The following is a 19,601-nucleotide window of genomic DNA, read 5'->3' on the forward strand; positions in this document are numbered from 1 at the left end:
GCTCAACAACAAAATTTTTAGTCCCCTCAAAATAGGGGAAGGGAAGTGTGGTCTATTTGGATATGCAAAGCTTCAGCCTAAATGTCAGCTGACATCCGGGAAGCATGGCAAAAAAGTAAGAGGATGCCAGCGAGGTTGAATCTTTCTGTTAAAAAAATGATTTAAATCAAGTCTTCCTGACTAGTGATTGAAATCCAGTCTTCCTGAATTGTGATTGAAATCAAATCCACCCGGGTTATCAGTAAGTACATTTGGATGTGCGAAGCTTGAGCGTAAACTTTGGCTGGCATCCACAGAGCATGGTGAGAAAGCAAGAGGATGCCAGCGAGGTCGAACCTTTCCGTAAATAAAAAAAGTCATTTTAAGCAAGGTTAGCAGCAGGTAGGATGCTAAGGCAGAGCTTTTATTGAACATCACGTATCGGATGGGGAGGGGGGAGATGCCAGGCACCTCTTAAGGATGGGGATGGGGAAGCTTAAAATGCGGGCAGGTGAGTGGGCAGGTTGTCTCCAAGCACACAGATCGAACCCCTCTGTGGAAGAGGTGAGGCCACGCCCCCTTTGCCCCTGGCTCCTCCCCTTACAGTTTCTTGGCGCAGGTGGGGCAGTAGACTTGCTCGCTGTGGAAGACGAAGGGCTTGTTGGCCAGAGGGATGGAGCACTTCTTGCAGTTGAAGCAGTAGTCGTGCCAGGAGTGGCCTTCATGGCTGACCACGTTGGTGCCTTTCCCGAAACCTGCCGGTTCAGAGGAGAAGCAGGGAGGGAAGGGTTAAACAAGAAGGAGAAGGAAGCACACAGGTCACTTCATTCAGGAATAGGCAAACTTGGCCCCCCAGCTGTTTTGGGACTACAACTCCCATCACCCCTAGCTAACAGGACCAGTGGTCAGGGGTGGTGGGCGTTGTGGTCCCAAAACAGCTGGAGGGCCGAGTTGGACCACCACTGCAGTAGTCCAAGCAGGAGATCACCAGAGCAGGTGCCACTCTGGGCAGGTGCGGTCTCATCCTGCATCCCAGATGGAGCTGCCCTGGACATAGAACGGACCTGCACCCCCATGAGTCCAAAATAGGCTGAGGAGCTGGTCCTTCAGAGGCACAGTTGCCCCATTCATGGCCAGGGGGCCCACCCACAACCAGACTTCTGCCTTGCCAGGATCCGACCTCAACCTGTTAACCGCCACCCGTCCTCCAACCGCCTCCAGGCACTCACCCCCGACCCATCACTAACCCACCTGTGATTGAGTTCTTGCAACCGCTGCATTTCTTGGCCACAAAGGACTTGTAGCAATCGACGCAGTAGAATTGATCCTCCACAGCTGTGAAGCGTTGCCCTCCCAGTTTCTTGGAGCAGGTGGCGCACACAAAGCACTCAGAGTGGTATGGCTGCTCCTGGTAGGCGACCCCTCCGCAGGTGATGGCCTGGGGAAGGAAGTCAGAGGTCAAGCGCTGCTTGGACTCCTGGGGAACCATTCGTACCAGCTGCCCCGAACCCCTGTGTCACCTGTGGAAGCTTTCTCTCTTCTGTTTAAAGCAGGGTGTATAAAAATCAATGATTTAAAAATAAATAAATAAATCAGATTTTTTTTGGGGGGGGGATAAATTTGAATTTATTTGACAACCATTTGTATTTAAATTTTTCATTCAATTTAAATTTTATTTACAGTGGTTTGCATACGTCTTGGTTTGCATATGTTTTGGATTACAAACACGTCCAACCCGGAAGGGCGTGTCCCAGTTCACAACCTTTTTTGGATGACAACCCCTTTTTTGGATTACGAACAAAATTTTTTGGGAGGCCCCATTGACGAAAGGGCGCCTTGGGTGACAACCTGTTTTGGTTTACGAATGGACCTCCGGAATGGATTATGGTTGTAAACCAAGGTACCACTGTACAACAGGGGTCGAAAAACTTTTTTGGCAGTGGGCCGGTCCACTGTCCCTCAGACCTTGTGGTGGGCCAGACTATATTTTTGGGGGGGAAATGAAAGAATTCCTATTCCCCACAAATAACCCAGAGATGCATTTCAAATCAAAGCACACATTCTACTCATGTAAAAACACACTGATTCCCAGACCGTCCACGGGCCAGATTTAGAAGGTAATGGGGCCGGATCCGGGCCCCAGTCCTTAGTTTGCCTACCCATGATTTACAACATAAATCCACCACAACTCAAATCAACAAATCCACCACCATTAGACATGAACATAACATAAAAGAAACGACAAAATAAAAGACTTCCTTTATGCTGTGCATGGCCTCCTTATTTCCTTCTTATAAACTGTTTCCTTTATGAATTATTATTACAATTTTTTCAAATTATGACTTTAAAAACCCCACCAAGTCTTTATTTTGATTTAAATGGGATTTATTTATTTTTTTAATTCAAATCGGGATTTTAAAAATAAAATATTTGGGAGGAAAAATCTTTCTAAATATACTTTTCTGTTTAAGTTACATTATAGTCCAAAAGCTATTCATCAGGATTTGTTTTTAAGTGCTAAAACTCAGTCTAAGGTTTGTTGTTGTTGTTTAAATCATTTAACCGCATCAGTTAACAAACGTGGATCCATATACTATCATGTTATTGTTTTAGTGAAATAAATTGTTTACATTGTTATGAAGGAAATGATTCTTTTTCTCCTTCCAATCAAGTACAGCAGAAAAATTGTCCAAATAGAAACAGTTAACTTATTAAACCTCATCATCATTTCATCATTATCTGTCAATGTATTCCTAATAGTAGAACCAAATCAGTCATTTTTTTTAATAATAATTTTATTAAGTTTTCCATTTAACAATCCAATCATATCACATTAATTATTCCAAATTATACCAATACATATTACATAATCCGAATATTTTGCCAAATTTTAAATTTTTTGTTGGGGGTTCCCATGTTTCGAGCTCAGTAAGGATCCAATCATCTCATATTTCTGCTGCTTTTGATATTCACAAATCCCATCTTCCAGTCTTCTTGTTGTTATCATTTTTCTTCTTAATAGCCTCTGAGTTGTTTTCGCAGGCGAGTTAAACCAAACATTGTTATATTTCTGTGTGAACTTTGTAAGGCTCTCCTTAAATCACCACATGCTGATCCAACAGTCCTGTTCGAGTGGCAGGCGCCATTTTAGTCTGTTCCGATGTAATAAAGTCTTAAGCGTCTGCTCATTAATTTTCCCAGACCAGTTGCACCATAAATCAGTCTTTCCAGGGGAGGGTTTGTCGACTCAAAGACACAATCCAAACATGATAACAAAGCAATGGCTCACCTCCCCCTCTGACTATCAATCTCGCAACTTAGTCTGTCTCATAATGGCGGATCCCGATTAAGTGTGTCATCAGAGAGCCTTTCATTTTCTTTCCATATCTTCTAAAAAGCAAAGCCTTTACTTAATATTTTTGTTTCCACACAGTCTATTCCACACAGTTGTTTTCCAATCTCACTTGCTATCGTCATGTGACGGTTCTTCTAGGGGAGGGGTTGTTAGGCAGTATCGTAAATAAAAGAAGAAGCTTCCCCCCCCTTTCCGTTCCGTTTCCACATACCAACATAGCTGTAATTCTTAGAGGTAATCTTCTGTTCAGTTCATTCCCGTCGCTTTTAACTTCTCAGTGGCTAGCTTAATTAGCAGTTAAAATATCCTTTCCTTCGCTCGAAACATGTGCATTTACTTTTTATATCCAATCGTTAATCTTAAGTAATGCAACTAGCGTCGCTCTCAGAAGTAGCGTCAGGGAGATCCGGAGCTCACTCGAGGGCTTTCCGTCTAGTGCCCCCACCCCCTCCTTCTTTCGAACTCGGGGGTGATTTTGTTGGGATACTGCCAGGGAGATAGAGTCCATCTGAAGCTGCCAAGCTCGGTGCCGGACGATCCATCGACCTCCCGTAGTCACGCAGTATCAGCTATTTAGCGACACTAAGCCTCTGGCTTAGTGCACACTCTTAACAGCAGAATTCACACAGCAAGAAGTTGCACAGCATGAGAGCAGAACATGCATATTTACAGTTTATTTGGCGTTGGTCAGAACAAAGAAAACATGACCGTCTGCTCCGACTGCTCAGGCAAAACAGACAAAAACGAAAGGAACAGACAAAACATAAACATCCTGTGAACAGGAAATACGCAGGCTGTGACACAAACATCCTGCTGCCTTTTAAGGTGGAACGGAAATATCCTAACATCCTCCCCCTTTCCGTGTAACCTGTAGTACCTGTGGTTCAACCCAATTGCAACCTTTGTACGTAAACCTTAAGCTGTTCTCTGTTAACAACCTTAGACAACAGATCAGCAGGAATTTCATTTCCTGGCATGTAGGACACCTGAATGAGTCATTTCTGAATACACTCTCTTGCACGATGTAGCTTAATCTGCAAGTACTTGGTCCTTTGCTTGCAACTCTCCGAGTTCAGCAAAGCCAAACAAGATCTATTGTCTTGATACACTTGTATAGGACATTTCACAGAAACCCCAATGTCCTTAAACAGTTGCATCAACCATTCACAATCCATGAGTGAAAATGACAGAGCATTGAGTTCTGCTTCACAGGAACTTAGGCTAACTGTTGTCTGCTTTTTGCACAACCAGTCAAACAGGCAGTGGTTGTACATGTAGCATACTCCAGAAGTGCTTGTACCATCCGTGGTGTCACTTCCAAAACTTGCATCTGCAAAGATTTCAAGACCTCCAGTCTTCTGACTGGTGAACCTCAGCCTGTAGTGCATAGTCCCTTTCAAATACCGGGCTATGCGCTTCAGAGCTTTCCAATCCTGAACAGTAGGGTTGTTAGCATGTCTGCTAAGCAGGTTAGTGCTTACAGCAATGTCAGGTCTTGAACATCTAGCAATGAAATTCAACTTGCCTAGAATGCATCTGTACAGTGTTGTGTCAGAAAACGCTTCAGCAGTACTGTCTACCTGGTAACCTGTCACCATCGGTGTGTCTGCTGGGTTTGCATCAACCAAATTCAACCTGGTTAATACATCAGCAATTTTCTGTGTTTGGTGTACCAGAAAATTACCTGCTTGGTCCCTCTCCACCTGCAGAGAAAGATAGTTGGATACCTCACCAAGATCCTTCATGTCAAAGTGCTCCTTCAGCTGAGCTAGGGTGCTTTGGTAGAAAGCCTGATTCTTCCAAAACATCAGAAGATCATCAACAAAACATAAACAATACAGTTTGTTTTGCCCCTCCTCCTTGACAAACACACACGGATCAGCTTTGCCCTGGTGAAAACCTAGAGAAAGCAACGTTTCAGTGAGTTTTGTGTTCCAACACCTGGCACTCTGCTTGAGACCATATAAGGATTTCCGCAGTTTACAGACCATTCCCTTCTGTATCTGCATCCCGTCAGGTGGAAGCATGTACAGCTCCTCCGCCAAAATCCCGTACAAAAAAGCTGTATTTATGTCATGATGGGAAACATGCAGTTTCTCCTCCGCAGCGATCTTGAGCATTAGCCGAATGCTCTCATATTTGACCGTGGGTGAGTAGGTCTCGTGGTAATCCTGCCCTGGTACCTGTGAAAAACCTCTGGCAACCAATCTGGCTTTGTGTCTGACAACCTTGCCATTCTGGTCTGTCTTGGCCTTGAAGACCCATTTGCTGCCAACCAGTCTCATCCCTGGGACTACCGGTACCAGCTCCCAAGTTTGGTTCCTATTCAAGGAATCAACTTCAGCCTTCATGGCATTAAGCCAAGGCTCAGCATCTTTAGAGGTTAACTCCTGGACCTCTTTGAAGCTTGAAGGTTCCCACACCTTCTCTGAGCTACTAAGAACAGCAGTTGCCGTCTTAGCAAACTCATCAGCAAATCTCTTTGGAGGTTTGCCTTTGGTCGCCCTTTCAGACCTGCGAACCAGACGCAAGTCTTCTGGACTCATCTCCTCCTTCTTAGGAGAAAAGTGACCAATGGTGAACAGTGGTTCTTCCAGTTCATTGTCAGACGCATCAGATGGTCTGACTGAGGCCTTTGCGCTCTTGTAGTCTGCTGTGTCATCACTGTCGCTGACAGCAGCAGCAGCGCCGCCCACTGAACTGGAATCCGAACTCTGATCATCATCATCATCATCATCATCATCATCATCATCATCATCCTCAGTTTCCTCAGCTTTCTCAGCATGATCTGCTTTCTTCACATCACCTTCATCCTCCTCTGGGTAACTCTGGAAAATTCCCACATTTTCCCCCCACTTAGGATTGTACTCAACACTCCTTGTGAACTTTATGGATTTTGAGTTAGTCATCCATACTCTGTATGCACCTTTATCGTACCCCATGAACAAACCATGTGCCCCACGCTTCCCAAGCTTGTTGCTTTGTGGGGTGTGTACCCACATGTCAGAACCAAAGATTCTCAAGTGCTTGACATTAGGTTTCTTACCAAACATTTTCTCATAGGGAGTGCAGCCAATAGGTGATGACAGTCTGCGATTAAAAGTGTAAACAAAATTCGAGAGAGCCTCCCCCCAAAACTTCTCAGGGAGGTTGGCATCATGCAACAAGGTTTTTATTCCTTGCAGCAACGTTTGATTTGCTCTCTCCGCAAGCCCATTCATCCATGGCGATCTAGGCGTCGACAAGTCATGCTGGATTCCCTTCTCAGTCAGGAAAGCTTCAAACTGCTGAGAAGTGAACTCCCCGCCCCGATCAGTAAACAGACAGCCAATACGTTTACCATGAGCATTCTCCAACCAAGCACAGAATGCCTTGAACCTAGGAAATGCTTGCGATTTCTGCTCGAGCATAAACACATGAATGTACCTGGAAAAAGAATCAATTAGAACCATGAAGTACCTTGCCCCTCCCAAAGAGGGCGCTAGAGGACCTACCAGGTCTGCGTGAACTAGCTGGTAGGGTTTGAAAGCCTGCCTGCTAGACTCCTTGCCTTTTGGAGCAACCTTCACCTTGTTCTCTGCACAAGATACACATTTCATGTGAAACTTACAAGGTTTGATGTCCAAACCTTCAACCAACCCAGGCATCTTGGCTAGCGCTTGCCAAGAGAGGTGACAAAATCTTCGATGTGCATCATGAATGCATCCTGCATGAAGAACCTTGTTAGTTTGTGCAACACAACAAGTATCAGCATTAGATATAACAGCATTGTCCTCATAAGTTAGACAGAACAAACCATCCATCAACTTTGCATGCAAAAAGTCCTCTTTGCCTTTTCTGATGACACAGACATTCCTCTTGAAGGAAATCTCAAAACCACGCCGATTTAGCTGTGGGACACTAAGCAAATTGTCCACAGCTCCTGGAACAAAAAGAACATTACTAATTGTAGTATGCAGACTTTCAAGTTTCACAGTCCCAACTCCTGTAGCTTGCAAAGTCCTTCCATCAGCCAGCTGGACCTCTCCATCTTGAGGTGTGAAGGAGACAAACAGATGGCGGTCTTTGGTGAGATGGCGCGTGGCCGCAGAGTCAACAATAAACCTGGCCTTCCCCTTCGAAGCAGATTTGCTGGCAAACAAAACCTTGTTTTCCACCAGCGTGGGCTTTTGCAGCTTGCCTTTAGCCTTTGGTGAAGCTGTGCCAGCATACATAGCCTTGTTTTCCACTGGCGAGGGCTTTTGCAACTTGCCCCCCTGCTCCTGGCCATCAGACTTGCCTTTAGCCTTTGGTGAAGCTGTGCCAGCAAACAAAACCTTGTTTTCCACTGGCATGGGCCTTTCACCCCCCTTCTGCTTCGGGCCATCTGCAGGCATCCGTCTCTGTTTACTTCTGGCCTTCCGGCCTCTGCAAAGTTGACCTTGGCTCCCATGGGAAACAGAGCTCTCAGCTGCCGACTCCTCGGCTCCCCCTGGAGGCTGGAGTGCTGCCTGGGATGACATCACAGTCAGCTCCCCCTGCAGCTTGCAACCGGTGCCCTCGGCATCCTTGCATTCACTCGCATTCTGGGAAACAGCCAGGACCTCCGATGCAGTCAAACTCTGGGCTGGGATTATTGGCTGGTGGGCCTTTTTCAAAGCATCCCACATATCACGTGCAGTGGTGTTGCCAGCTAGCGTCTTTATTTCCTCCAGAGAGACGGATAAAACTATAATATCCACGGCCTTCAAATTCTGGCCCTGCCATTTCTCTGTCCGAGGAACTGGAGTGGCTTCTGATATAGTATGCCAGACTCCAAACTGACGCAGCAAACTCTCACACCATTTTGCCCAGGTCTCATAATTGTCCCGATTTAACTTTGGGCACTCAGCAGCTTCAGAGGCTTGGAAAAACTCCATTCCACCTCTTAACGCCAGCCGTGAGTCTTCTTCACTTCAGAGACTCCTTATCTTGGCACTCATAAATCTTGAGGCCTGCTTGGCTCGGCTCCCAGGCCAATTAGGCCAGCCGGACATCAAAAGCTCTTGCCGCGGCAACGAAAAGCCTTTACTTTCGCTTTTCCCACACATACCTCAGCAGTCTGTCGCAGTCTTACTCTCCTGCAAGTGCCGTGAATCTGGGCCCGAAACCTGTTGTTGGGATACTGCCAGGGAGATAGAGTCCATCTGAAGCTGCCAAGCTCGGTGCCGGACGATCCATCGACCTCCCGTAGTCACGCAGTATCAGCTATTTAGCGACACTAAGCCTCTGGCTTAGTGCACACTCTTAACAGCAGAATTCACACAGCAAGAAGTTGCACAGCATGAGAGCAGAACATGCATATTTACAGTTTATTTGGCGTTGGTCAGAACAAAGAAAACATGACCGTCTGCTCCGACTGCTCAGGCAAAACAGACAAAAACGAAAGGAACAGACAAAACATAAACATCCTGTGAACAGGAAATACGCAGGCTGTGACACAAACATCCTGCTGCCTTTTAAGGTGGAACGGAAATATCCTAACAGATTTATGGGCAGCCGCGGACGAGGCTCCATCTTCCCATCCCCTGGGAAGAAATCGGGAGGCTGATGTACTCCCATAATCAGCCCCTAAATTACCCCGTGTGAGCCGGAGAGATGGTATTGTCAGCCATCTTCCAAGGCGCCCCTAGCAGCCCCCCCCCCAAAAAAATCAGTCATTTTTTATTTAACTGTAAAAACTACTCTGAAAAATTATTATTCCAAAAAGGAAACCTTCCTTCGCTTGTAAATATTAAGAGGATGCCAGCAAGGTCAAACCTTTATGTAAAAAAAGGATTTAAATAAAGTCTGACTGACTAGTGATTTAAATCACTAGTCAGTCATGATTTAAATCACGAATTTTTTTTAGGATTGAAGTTGCTGAGCTTTTTTTAGGATTTTACCCCAGGACATATACTGCCATGCGGGCCAGATTAAATTGACCGGCTGGTCAGATTAGGCCCCCAAAACGGATTTTGGACATGCCTGCCCTATCCCTTTCCCCTATCCCATGGGTAGGCAAACTAAGGCCCCATTGCCTTCTAAATCCGGCTGGCGGACGGTCCAGGAATCAGCGTGTTTTGACATGAGTAGAATGTGTGCTTTTATTTAAAACGCATATCTGGGTTATTTGTGGGGCATAGGAATTCATTGATTTCCCCCCTCTCAAAATCTAGTCCGGCCCCCCACAAGGTCTGAGGGACAGTGGACCAGTCCCCTGCTGAAAATGTTTGCTGACCCCTGCCGTATCCCTATCCCCTATCCCTATCCCTAACTCCTATCTCTAGCCCCTATTCCTATTCCTAACCCCTAACCCCTAACCCCTAACCCCTAACCCCTAACCCCTAACCCCTAACCCCTAACCCCTATCCCTATCCCTATCCCTATCCCTATCCCTATCACTATCACCTATTCATTCCTATCCCTATCCCTATCTATAACCCCTATCCCCATCCCCTATCCCAGGGGTGGCCAGCTCCCAAGAGACTGCGATCTACTCACAGAGTTAAAAACTGGCAGTGATCACGATCTACCTGTTGGACATGCCTGCCCTATCCCTTGTTAGGATATTTCCGTTCCACCTTAAAAAAGGGACAGGCTGTTGTGAGTCACAGCCTGCGTATTTCCTGCTCACAGGAAGTCTCTGTTTTGTATATAGCTTTTGTTCTCTCTCTGTGCCTCGACAAGCAGGCAGGCAGTCATGTTTTTTCCTTTGTTCTGACCACCGATGAATAAAGCTGTAAATATGCTGCTCTCCTGAGTGCATCTTTCGTTGTGCGAACTCTGCGAAAAGGGCGTGCATGAGTCCTGAGATGTGGACAGCTATTTCCGAGGCTCGTGTCGCTAATTGACTGATACTGTATCTACGGGAGATTAATGGATCGTCCTGAGATGACATGGAGGCATGATGGCCTTTGTCTCCCTGGCAGTATCCCAACATCCCTAACCCCATGAGCGCCGCAACCCCATCACCGCCTTGGACTGGACTGAACCATCCAGGGGTCCCTTGACCCTGACCTTATCTCCACCATATGTCCTCCGTTCAAGAACTGCACCAAGATAGGCCGCGCCGAAAGGAGAGTGGGCACATCTTCCTCCTTCTGAACCAGCGGAGGAAACTCTGATAATGAACACAGCTCCAAGCCCTTTGGAGGAAAGCCAGGATCCGAATGGGATCCAGGTAAGCGAGGGGAGGGTCGGCCCGACTTACCTGCTTACACTTTATGCAGGTCTTGGCGAATTTCTGCTCATGGCAGGAGGTGCAATAAATCTCATCATCCTTGGGGAAGAAGCTGGCGGTGCCAATCACCTGCCTGCACTGGCTGCAGGTGAAGCACTCCTTGTGCCAGGCAGTCTTCTTGTATTCCACATTCTGGTCGCCTGCAAAGAGAGGGAGGGAAGGAGGTGGTGCTCGCTGCCAGATTGATGCAATTCATAGCGCTGAGAAAATTGTGATTCAAGAAAGGCAAGCTGACAGCTATAATAATAATAATAATAATTCTAATAATAATAATAATAATAATAATAATAATAATAATAATAATAATTTATTACTTATACCCCGCCCATCTGGCTGGGTTTCCCCAGTCACTCTGGGCAGCTCCCAATTGAATATTAAAAACACAAGACACTAGGGGGTAGGGATAGGGGTTATAGATAGGAGTTACAGATAGGAATAGGGGTTAGGGATAGGAATAGGGGTTAGGGATAGGAGATAGGGATAGGGCAGGGGTGTCCAACAGGTCGATTGTGATCTACTGGTAGCTCCCCGTGAGGTTTTGGTAGATAGTGGTTGATGTCTGGCTCATTGCTGAAACTGACTCCTGCCATGCCCCCTCACCCCGCCCTCCGTTGTTGTATGATCTCTGGAAGGGAAGACGGAGTTTTCTCTGTGCTGCTGTTTTGTTTTTTTTTTATATAAATTTTTATTGATTTTCCAACGTATATCAAAACACAACACAACTGACAGTACACAAACAAACAAACATACAAACACGTATAATTTCATATCCTCTTTTTCTTAAACCTTGTTTCAACGACTTCCCCATGCCTCCCTTTTCTACATCCCTGTTTTAAATTTTCCCAGCAACTCCTAATTTCAATTACTTATAATTCACTTTCTTTAATCCTTTTTCCCTTACCCAATTATTTATCACTGCAATTCTGTTTTACATTACCCATGACATTTTAACACTCATTAATTTTACAACAGTTCTTAAGATAAATTTTAAATTTCTTCCAATCTTCTTCCACCGTCTCTTTCCCTTGGTCACGGATTCTGCCAGTCATCTCAGCCAGTCCCATATAGTCTATCACCTTCGTCTGCCACTCTTCCAGCGTGGGTAGTTCTTGTGTCTTCCAATACTTTGCTAAAAGAACTCTTGCTGCTGTTGTAGCATACATAAAGAACGTCCTATCTTTCCTTGACACCAATTGGCCTACCATGCCCAGGAGGAAGGCCTCTGGTTTCTTATGAAAAGTACACTTAAGTACTTTCTTGATTTCATTATAGATCATTTCCCAGAAGGCCTTGATCCTTGGGCACGTCCACCAAAGGTGGTAGAAAGTACCTTCAGTTTCCTTACATTTCCAGCATTTATTATTGGGCGTATGATAGATTTTTGCAAGCTTGACTGGGGTCATGTACCACCTGTACATCATTTTCATAATGTTCTCTCTTAAGGCATTACATGCCGTAAACTTTATACCTGTGGTCCATAACTGTTCCCAGTCAGCAAACATGATGTCATGACCAATGTCTTGTGCCCATTTAATCATAGCTGATTTAACCGTCTCATCCTGTGTATTCCATTTCAACAGCAAGTTGTACATTCTTGACAAATTCTTAGTATTGGGTTCCAACAATTCTGTTTCTAATTTTGATCTCTCCACCTGAAAGCCAATTTTCCTGTCCTGTTTGAATACTTCATTTATCTGGTAATAATGAAGCCAGTCTCTTACTTTAAACTTCAATTTCTCATAACTCTGTAATTTCACTTTTCCCTCCTCTTGTTCTATAATTTCCCAATATTTTGGCCATTTAGATTCCATATTAAGTTTTTTCACTTCCTTAGCTTCCATTGGTGACAGCCACCTAGGGGTTTTGTTTTCCAACAGATCTTAATATGGTACTGAGGCAAAAGACAATCTCTGTGCTGCTGTTTTGATCCATAGCGATCTTTTTTTGAGTGACTTTAACCCCCCCCCCTTTTAACGGGGCTTTCCTCCTCCCTCAAAAAAGCTTGACACACACACATACAATGACAAGTTCAAAATATATGAAAGACTATCGTGTTGTGGCGGAGGAAAGTCACAGAAACAGAATGAAAGAGGAAATGGGGATTTTATCAATGTCATAACTGACACTGCAGATTCTGCATAAGAATGAAATGAAATAGTGAGGAAAATTAATAATAATAATAATAAATCTCTTGGACTATATTACACTGAATATAGTGGGGTGGGGTTGGAAAAATGCTTGTGTGCTCCTCCAGGTCATAAATCCCATGTGAATCAGAAAGCCGAGCAACAGTTCGCAACTCTGCTTTCTGCAAGCAATGATGCCTGAATGTTCATTTGACAATGAAAAGGAAACAAACCATTATTGCAGAATATTCTGCTACCAGAGATTCAGTGGGAACCCTCTGTTTCCACTTTTAAATACCCGCCGAAAACTCTATTCCAACAGACAATGAAGAATACCTATTTCCACAATAGCTACCTGATTTCTGGGGGGACTTCCGGTCAGCGCCGACGATTAATGGCTGACTTTCCCCCGAGCTCCGGGGGAAGCCTGCTCCGCAGGTTTGGGTCCTGTCGCAACGGCGAAGCGGGGACCCTAAAAAATCACAGGTGCGGAAGCCTGTGAGCGAAGAGATCCGGCGGGCACCTTTTGCGCCCCCCCAAAACCGCAAAGAAGCCTTTTTAAAGGCTTTGGAGCGGCAGCGGGAGAACGGCGCGGTGCTGAGGGTCGCTGACAAAGCCTGCTGAGTGAAGCCGCATTGCCATGATCGGAGAGCGCTGATTTCTTCTCTGAAAATCGGATTTAAAAGCAACTACTCGTGAGTAGGAAAAACGAGCTTAATTTGAAACAAAATTGGGAAGAAATTTGGTACTGCACGGGAAAGGTACAAAAAGGAAGTCTGCCTTCCCGTTGTGTAAATAATCTGAAGCAAAGAGACTGAAAGCTGTAATTTAAGAGGGAATATCTTTTTGGAACTAGTAATCCATCGCTTGGAAGGGTATCTCCCCCCAACGTTTGACAGGAGCGGAGGGGGGTGGAAATTGAACTTTTTATGCCTGTAAGAAAGGAACGTTTAAAAAGAACGTCCGCTGCTTTGATCTCTGGAGTCGGACTGCCTTGATAGGGAAACTGAATGGTGGACTGTCAAACACATTGGGACTGTTTACAACAGTAACTTTATATAAAGATACAGTGTCTTTGAATGGACTGAGATATAAAATAGCACTGAAAATAAATTCGAAACTGTGGTTAATTGGAAAAAAGGGGGCTTTTAAGAGACATTGGTCATAAAGTTACAAAGTGAAGTTGGAATTTTCCCCCTAGTGGAGACTTTGTTGTTACAATAACAATCAAGCCACCAGAGAGAGAGTCAGTGGAAATTTCCTTTTTAAAACAAAGTACAAGAGTAAGACGTGACCTTGGCTCTGAATGAGAGTGTTATGGATAAAGAAAAGGGGAAGTCTGAAGAAAGAAGTTTAAGGTTAGGTAGACAATACAAGACTGATTTTTCCCACCAGCGGAGAGCTTCAACATCCGGCGGCATAAGCACAGCTGCTGCCTCTCAAACTAAACTAAAAGTGATGTCTGCAGAAGATGCTTTAGCACAAGCATTGGGCAAGATTAATGTATCCTTGGAATTTTTAACGAAGCAGGGAACAGAGACAAGTAAACAAGTTGCGGAAAATAACAAACAAATTCAGGAAACTAACAAACAAGTGGCTGAGATATCAGCAAAAATTGATCTGAACACGAAAAGTATTGATGAACTGGGAAAGAAGGTTAATTCTAACACAGAGACTATTGTAAGACTTTTGGAGGACTCGGCTACAACTAGAAAGATTGCAGAGGAAGCAAAGGAAATAGCGGTTCTTACCCAAGAGAGGATACCACCGGTCATCAGGAAATTGGAGGATCACGATCTGACTTTGTCTATGATTGAACTGCAGAGAAAAGAGAGGAATCTAAGGATAAGATCGGTTCCGGAAAGTGAGAAAGATAATTTGGTGGACTTCCTGACAAAAGAATTTTTGGACTTTTGGCAACAGGGCCTGGAGAAGGAAGAATTTAAGATAGTGAGTGCATTTAGGCTTGGCACAAGACAAAGGAAGAATAAGGCAAGAGACTGCTTAATAATATTAAGGACAAAGGAAGAAAGGGATAAGATTTTGAATCTGCACTATCAAAAAACCCTGGAGATTGAAAATTCTTATGTGGAGATCTTTAAGGATATTCCGAAGCACATTTTGGATGTAAGAACCTGCTACAGAGATCTGGTTGTTTTATTGAAGAAAAACAAAATATTCTTCAGGTGGGAATTTCCACAAGGCCTATCTTTCAAATACAGAGGAAGGAAGATAAGAATAAGAACACTGAGTGATAAAGACAAATTCCTGAGAGACCACGAAGAGGATCTACAGAAGGAGGTGGATTCCGGGCAGGAACTGGTACCACTGGGAAAAGGAACACTGGATATATCAGACATATCGAACTTGTCATTTGGTTTGAAACCATCGACAGAGGAAGAACAACTACTTGGAGCAACAGGAATAAGTAAATACCGTATTTTTCGCTCCATAGGACGCACCGGCCCATAGGACGCATCAAGTTTTTTTGGGGGGAAATAAAGGAAAAAAAATTTATTTCCCCCCCAGGCGCTTGTGGTGCCGGCAGCGGGGAGAAGCGCTCTTCTCCCCGCAGCCCGCCTTCAGACCAGGTCCGGGGACAGCGGGAAGACGCGCTGCGCCTCCCCACTGTCCCCGGAGCTTGCGGGGCAGGCAGCGGGGAGAAGCGCTCTTCTCCCCGCCGCCCGCCTTCAGATCAGGTCCGGGGACTTTTGGCAACAGGGCCTGGAGAAGGAAGAATTTAAGATAGTGAGTGCATTTAGGCTTGGCACAAGACAAAGGAAGAATAAGGCAAGAATAAGGTAAGAGACTGCGCCTCCCCACTGTCCCCGGAGCTTGCGGGGCTGGCGGCGGGGTCTCCCCTCTCACTCTGCAGGCTTCAACGAAAGCCTGCATTCGCCCTATAGGACGCACACACATTTCCCCTTCATTTTTGGAGGGGAAAAAGTGCGTCCTATAGAGCGAAAAATACGGTAGTCTCATCATGGCTCTGCAACTTCTAAGTTGGAATTGTAACGGCTTGAATATGCCTCGAAAGAGGAAAGCTGTTTTTCATATATTGAAGAAAGAACAATTGGACTTGATTTGCCTACAAGAAACACATGTGACGAGGTTACAAAGGAAAATATTGGTGAATAAAAGATTGGGCCAAGAATTTATTTCTTCAGACAAAGTTAAAAAAAGAGGAGTTGTGATATATGCAAAGGAAAAATTATTACCGAAATTTGTCTTTAAAGATGAACAAGGAAGATTCTTGGCAATTGAAATTCAAATCCAAGGAGAGAAATTTTTAGCCGTAGGAATTTATGCACCGAATGAGGGGAAATCTGAATTCTTTAAGAAGTTGCATGAGATTTTGTTGGACTATATGGACTATAATCTCATTTTGATGGGAGACATGAATGGAGTAGTATCTACTAATATGGACAAAGCACAAAGACAGGTACTCACTAAGGATGGAAGATTACCAAAAACTTTTTTTGAAATGACTGACAATATGGACTTGATTGATATCTGGAGAACAAAGAATCCTCTTGAGAGAGAGGGAACCTTCTTTTCTGAAGCTAAAATGACATGGACCAGAATCGACCAAATTTGGGTTACTAGAGGAATGGCATCAAAGATAAAGAAAGTGGAAATCTGCCCAAAAACCTGCTCCGACCACAATGCAGTAAGAATGGAGATGAAGCAAATATCAACTGGATCCTTTAGATGGAGGATGAATGACGCCTTATTTAGAGATGAAGAAGTGTACAAAAAGGCCCAAAAAACTTTGAGAGACTATTTTGAAATAAACATGAACACTAATGTGGAAAAAAGAGTAATCTGGGACACAAGTAAAGCCATTATGCGAGGATTTCTGATACAACAAAATGTAATAAAAAAGAGAAGCCAAAATGAGAAAAAAGACAAGATTTTAGAGAAGATAAAAGAAGGGGAAAAGAAATTAAGATCAAAACCAAAGTCCAAAGAGATTTTGAGAGAAATTAAATTGTATCAAACACAATATATGGAGTTGATGAATCAAGAAATAGAATGGAAAATTAAACAAATGAGACAAAAGACATTTGAATCAGCAGATAAATGTGGCAAACTATTGGCTTGGCAAATGAAGAAAAGACAAAAATTAAATACGGTTACAAATCTAGAAGTGGAAGGAAAGAATGTATATAAGCCAAATGAGATTAGAAATTGCTTCCAGAGATATTTTAAACAATTATATACACAAGGGCCACAGAAAGAGACAGATATAGACAATTTTCTCAAGACTTATGGATTACAAAAAATCTCTTATGAAAGTAAAATAGGTTTGAACCAGAAAATAACTGAACAGGAAATAGAAGGTGCCATTCAAAATATGCAACTGGGCAAGTCTCCGGGACCGGATGGGCTTACTTCCAGATACTATAAAATGTTAAAGGAGTGGCTAGTACAACCTATGAAGGAAGTTTGTAATGAAATTTTGGAGGGGGAAAAGGCACCGGAAACGTGGAAAGAAGCTTATATTACACTTGTACCAAAGACTGAGACTGAAAAGAACCAACTTAAGAACTACTGCCCTATTTCGTTATTAAATGTGGATTACAAAATTTTTGTTGATATTTTGGCTAAGAGACTGAAAAAAGTTTTGATGGAGGAGATTCATAGGGACCAAGCGGGCTTTCTCCCGAGAAGACATATGTCAGATAATGTAAGGAATATAATAGACATTTTGGAAAAGCTAGAAGTGAACATAAATACTAAAGCAGTCTTGATATTTGTGGACGCGGAGAAAGCCTTTGACAATATTTCTTGGAGTTTTATGAAGAAGAATCTTCAGGGGATGGGGGTAGGCCAAGGATTTGAAAATGGTATAGGCGCAATATATTCAGAGCAGAAAGCAAAGTTAATTGTAAACAATATGGTTACGGAAGAGTTTAAGATAGAAAAAGGGACACGTCAGGGGTGCCCAATCTCTCCATTACTTTTTATATCAGTCCTGGAAGTCTTGCTGAATATGATTAGAAAGGACCAGTTGGTTAAGGGGGTACAGGTCGGAGCCAAACAATACAAATTGAGAGCATTTGCAGATGATTTGGTACTTACGTTACAAGAGCCAGAATCTAGTACTAAAAGGGTTTTAGAACTAATTCAAGATTTTGGCCAGGTTGCAGGATTTAAATTGAATAAATCCAAAACTAAGGTATTGGAAAAAAACTTAACACCTATGGAAAGGGAGAAGTTTCAGAATGAGACAGGTTTAACGGTGGTTAAGAAAGTGAAATACTTGGGGATCAACATGACAACTAAAAATGTGAATCTGTTTAAAGATAATTATGAAAAATGTTGGACAGAGGTAAAAAAAGACTTAGAAATTTGGTCAAAATTGAAGCTTTCCTTGTTGGGTCGAATAGCAGCTATAAAGATGAATGTATTGCCTAGAATGTTATTTTTGTTTCAAACATTGCAAATTGTTGACAAGATGGACTGTTTCAAGAAGTGGCAGAAAGATATTTCAAAATTTGTCTGGCAGGGCAAAAAGCCCAGGATAAAATTTAAGATATTAACTGATGCAAAAGAAAGGGGGGATTTGCCCTGCCAGATTTTAAACTTTATTATGAATCAGCGGCTTTCTGCTGGTTGAAAGACTGGCTACTTCTTGAGAATACAGATATCTTGGATCTAGAAGGGTTCAATAATATTTTTGGGTGGCATGCATATTTGTGGTATGACAAGGTCAAAGCTCATAAAGCTTTTAAAAACCATATTGTCAGGAAAGCACTGTATAATGTCTGGATTAGGTATAAAGACCTGCTGGAGAACAAAACTCCCAGGTGGTTGTCCCCAATGGAGGCAAAGGCTGTGAAAAAACTTAATATGGAGTCTAAATGGCCGAAATATTGGGAAATTTTGGAACAAGAAGGGGATGTAATGAAATTGCAGAGTTATGAGAAATTGAAAGATAAAGTGAGAGATTGGCTCCATTATTACCAAATAATGGAGGTTTTTAAGTCAGACAGGAAAATTGGCTTCCAGGTGGAAAAATCAAAACTGGAGACAGAACTATTAGAATCCAATACAAATAATTTGTCAAAAATGTATAACTTGCTGTTGGAATGGAATACACAGGATGAAATAGTTAAATCAGCTATGATCAAGTGGGCACAAGATATTGGTCATAACATTATGTTTGAGGACTGGGAACGGTTGTGGACCACCGGTATGAAATTTACGGCATGTAATGCCTTGAAAGAAAATATTATGAAAATGATTTATAGGTGGTACATGACTCCAGTCAAGCTCGCAAAAATTTACCACTTGTCTGATAATAAGTGTTGGAAATGTAAAGAGACTGAAGGTACATTCTTTCACCTTTGGTGGACTTGCCCAAGGATTAAGGCTTTCTGGGAAATGATTTATAATGAAATGAAAAAGGTATTTAAATATACCTTCTTGAAGAAACCAGAGGCCTTTCTCCTGGGTATGGTTGGCCAATTGGTGCCAAAGAAGGACAGAATTTTTTTTATGTATGCTACAACAGCAGCAAGAATACTCATCGCAAAGTATTGGAAGACACAAGATCTACCCACCTTGGAAGAATGGCGGATGAAAGTGATAGACTATATGGGACTGGCAGAAATGACCGGCAGAATCTGAGACCAGGGAAAAGAGACGGTGGAAGAAGATTGGAAGAAGTTTAAGGACTATCTTAAGAAACATTGCAAAATTATTGAAGGCTAGAACGATGTTGATTTAGAAATTAAGGAGTTTAAAGCTGTAATGATTATGTGTTAAGAAAAGAAAGGTTAAAAAAGCATATAGAAATTAGGGAAAGGATTTGCTGAATTGACTTAATTAGAGAATGGAATACAGAAAGGGGAGGTATGAGGAGGTCGGGAAAGTAAGTTTTATGAATATAAGG

At 43.2% G+C, this 19,601-nt stretch overlaps 1 protein-coding gene across 2 annotated transcripts in view; it reads right to left on the minus strand.

Annotated features, from left to right (window-relative positions):
• Positions 1–361: 361 nt before the first annotated feature.
• Positions 362–19,601, minus strand: part of LOC310753843 (four and a half LIM domains protein 1-like) — a 108,110-nt gene continuing 88,870 nt past the window's right edge. For both annotated transcript variants that reach the window (XM_083595204.1, XM_083595203.1), the window contains exons 4-6: positions 10,545–10,714; positions 1,231–1,417; positions 362–734 (exon numbers count right to left, since the gene is read on the minus strand). In XM_083595204.1, the coding sequence (XP_083451330.1) occupies positions 580–734; positions 1,231–1,417; positions 10,545–10,714 (512 nt within the window). In that variant the 3' untranslated portion in view covers positions 362–579. The remainder of the gene's footprint in view (positions 735–1,230; positions 1,418–10,544; positions 10,715–19,601) is intronic.

This window comes from Podarcis filfolensis (assembly GCF_964270895.1).
Source record: "Podarcis filfolensis genome assembly, chromosome: W".
NCBI lineage: Eukaryota > Metazoa > Chordata > Lepidosauria > Squamata > Lacertidae > Podarcis > Podarcis filfolensis.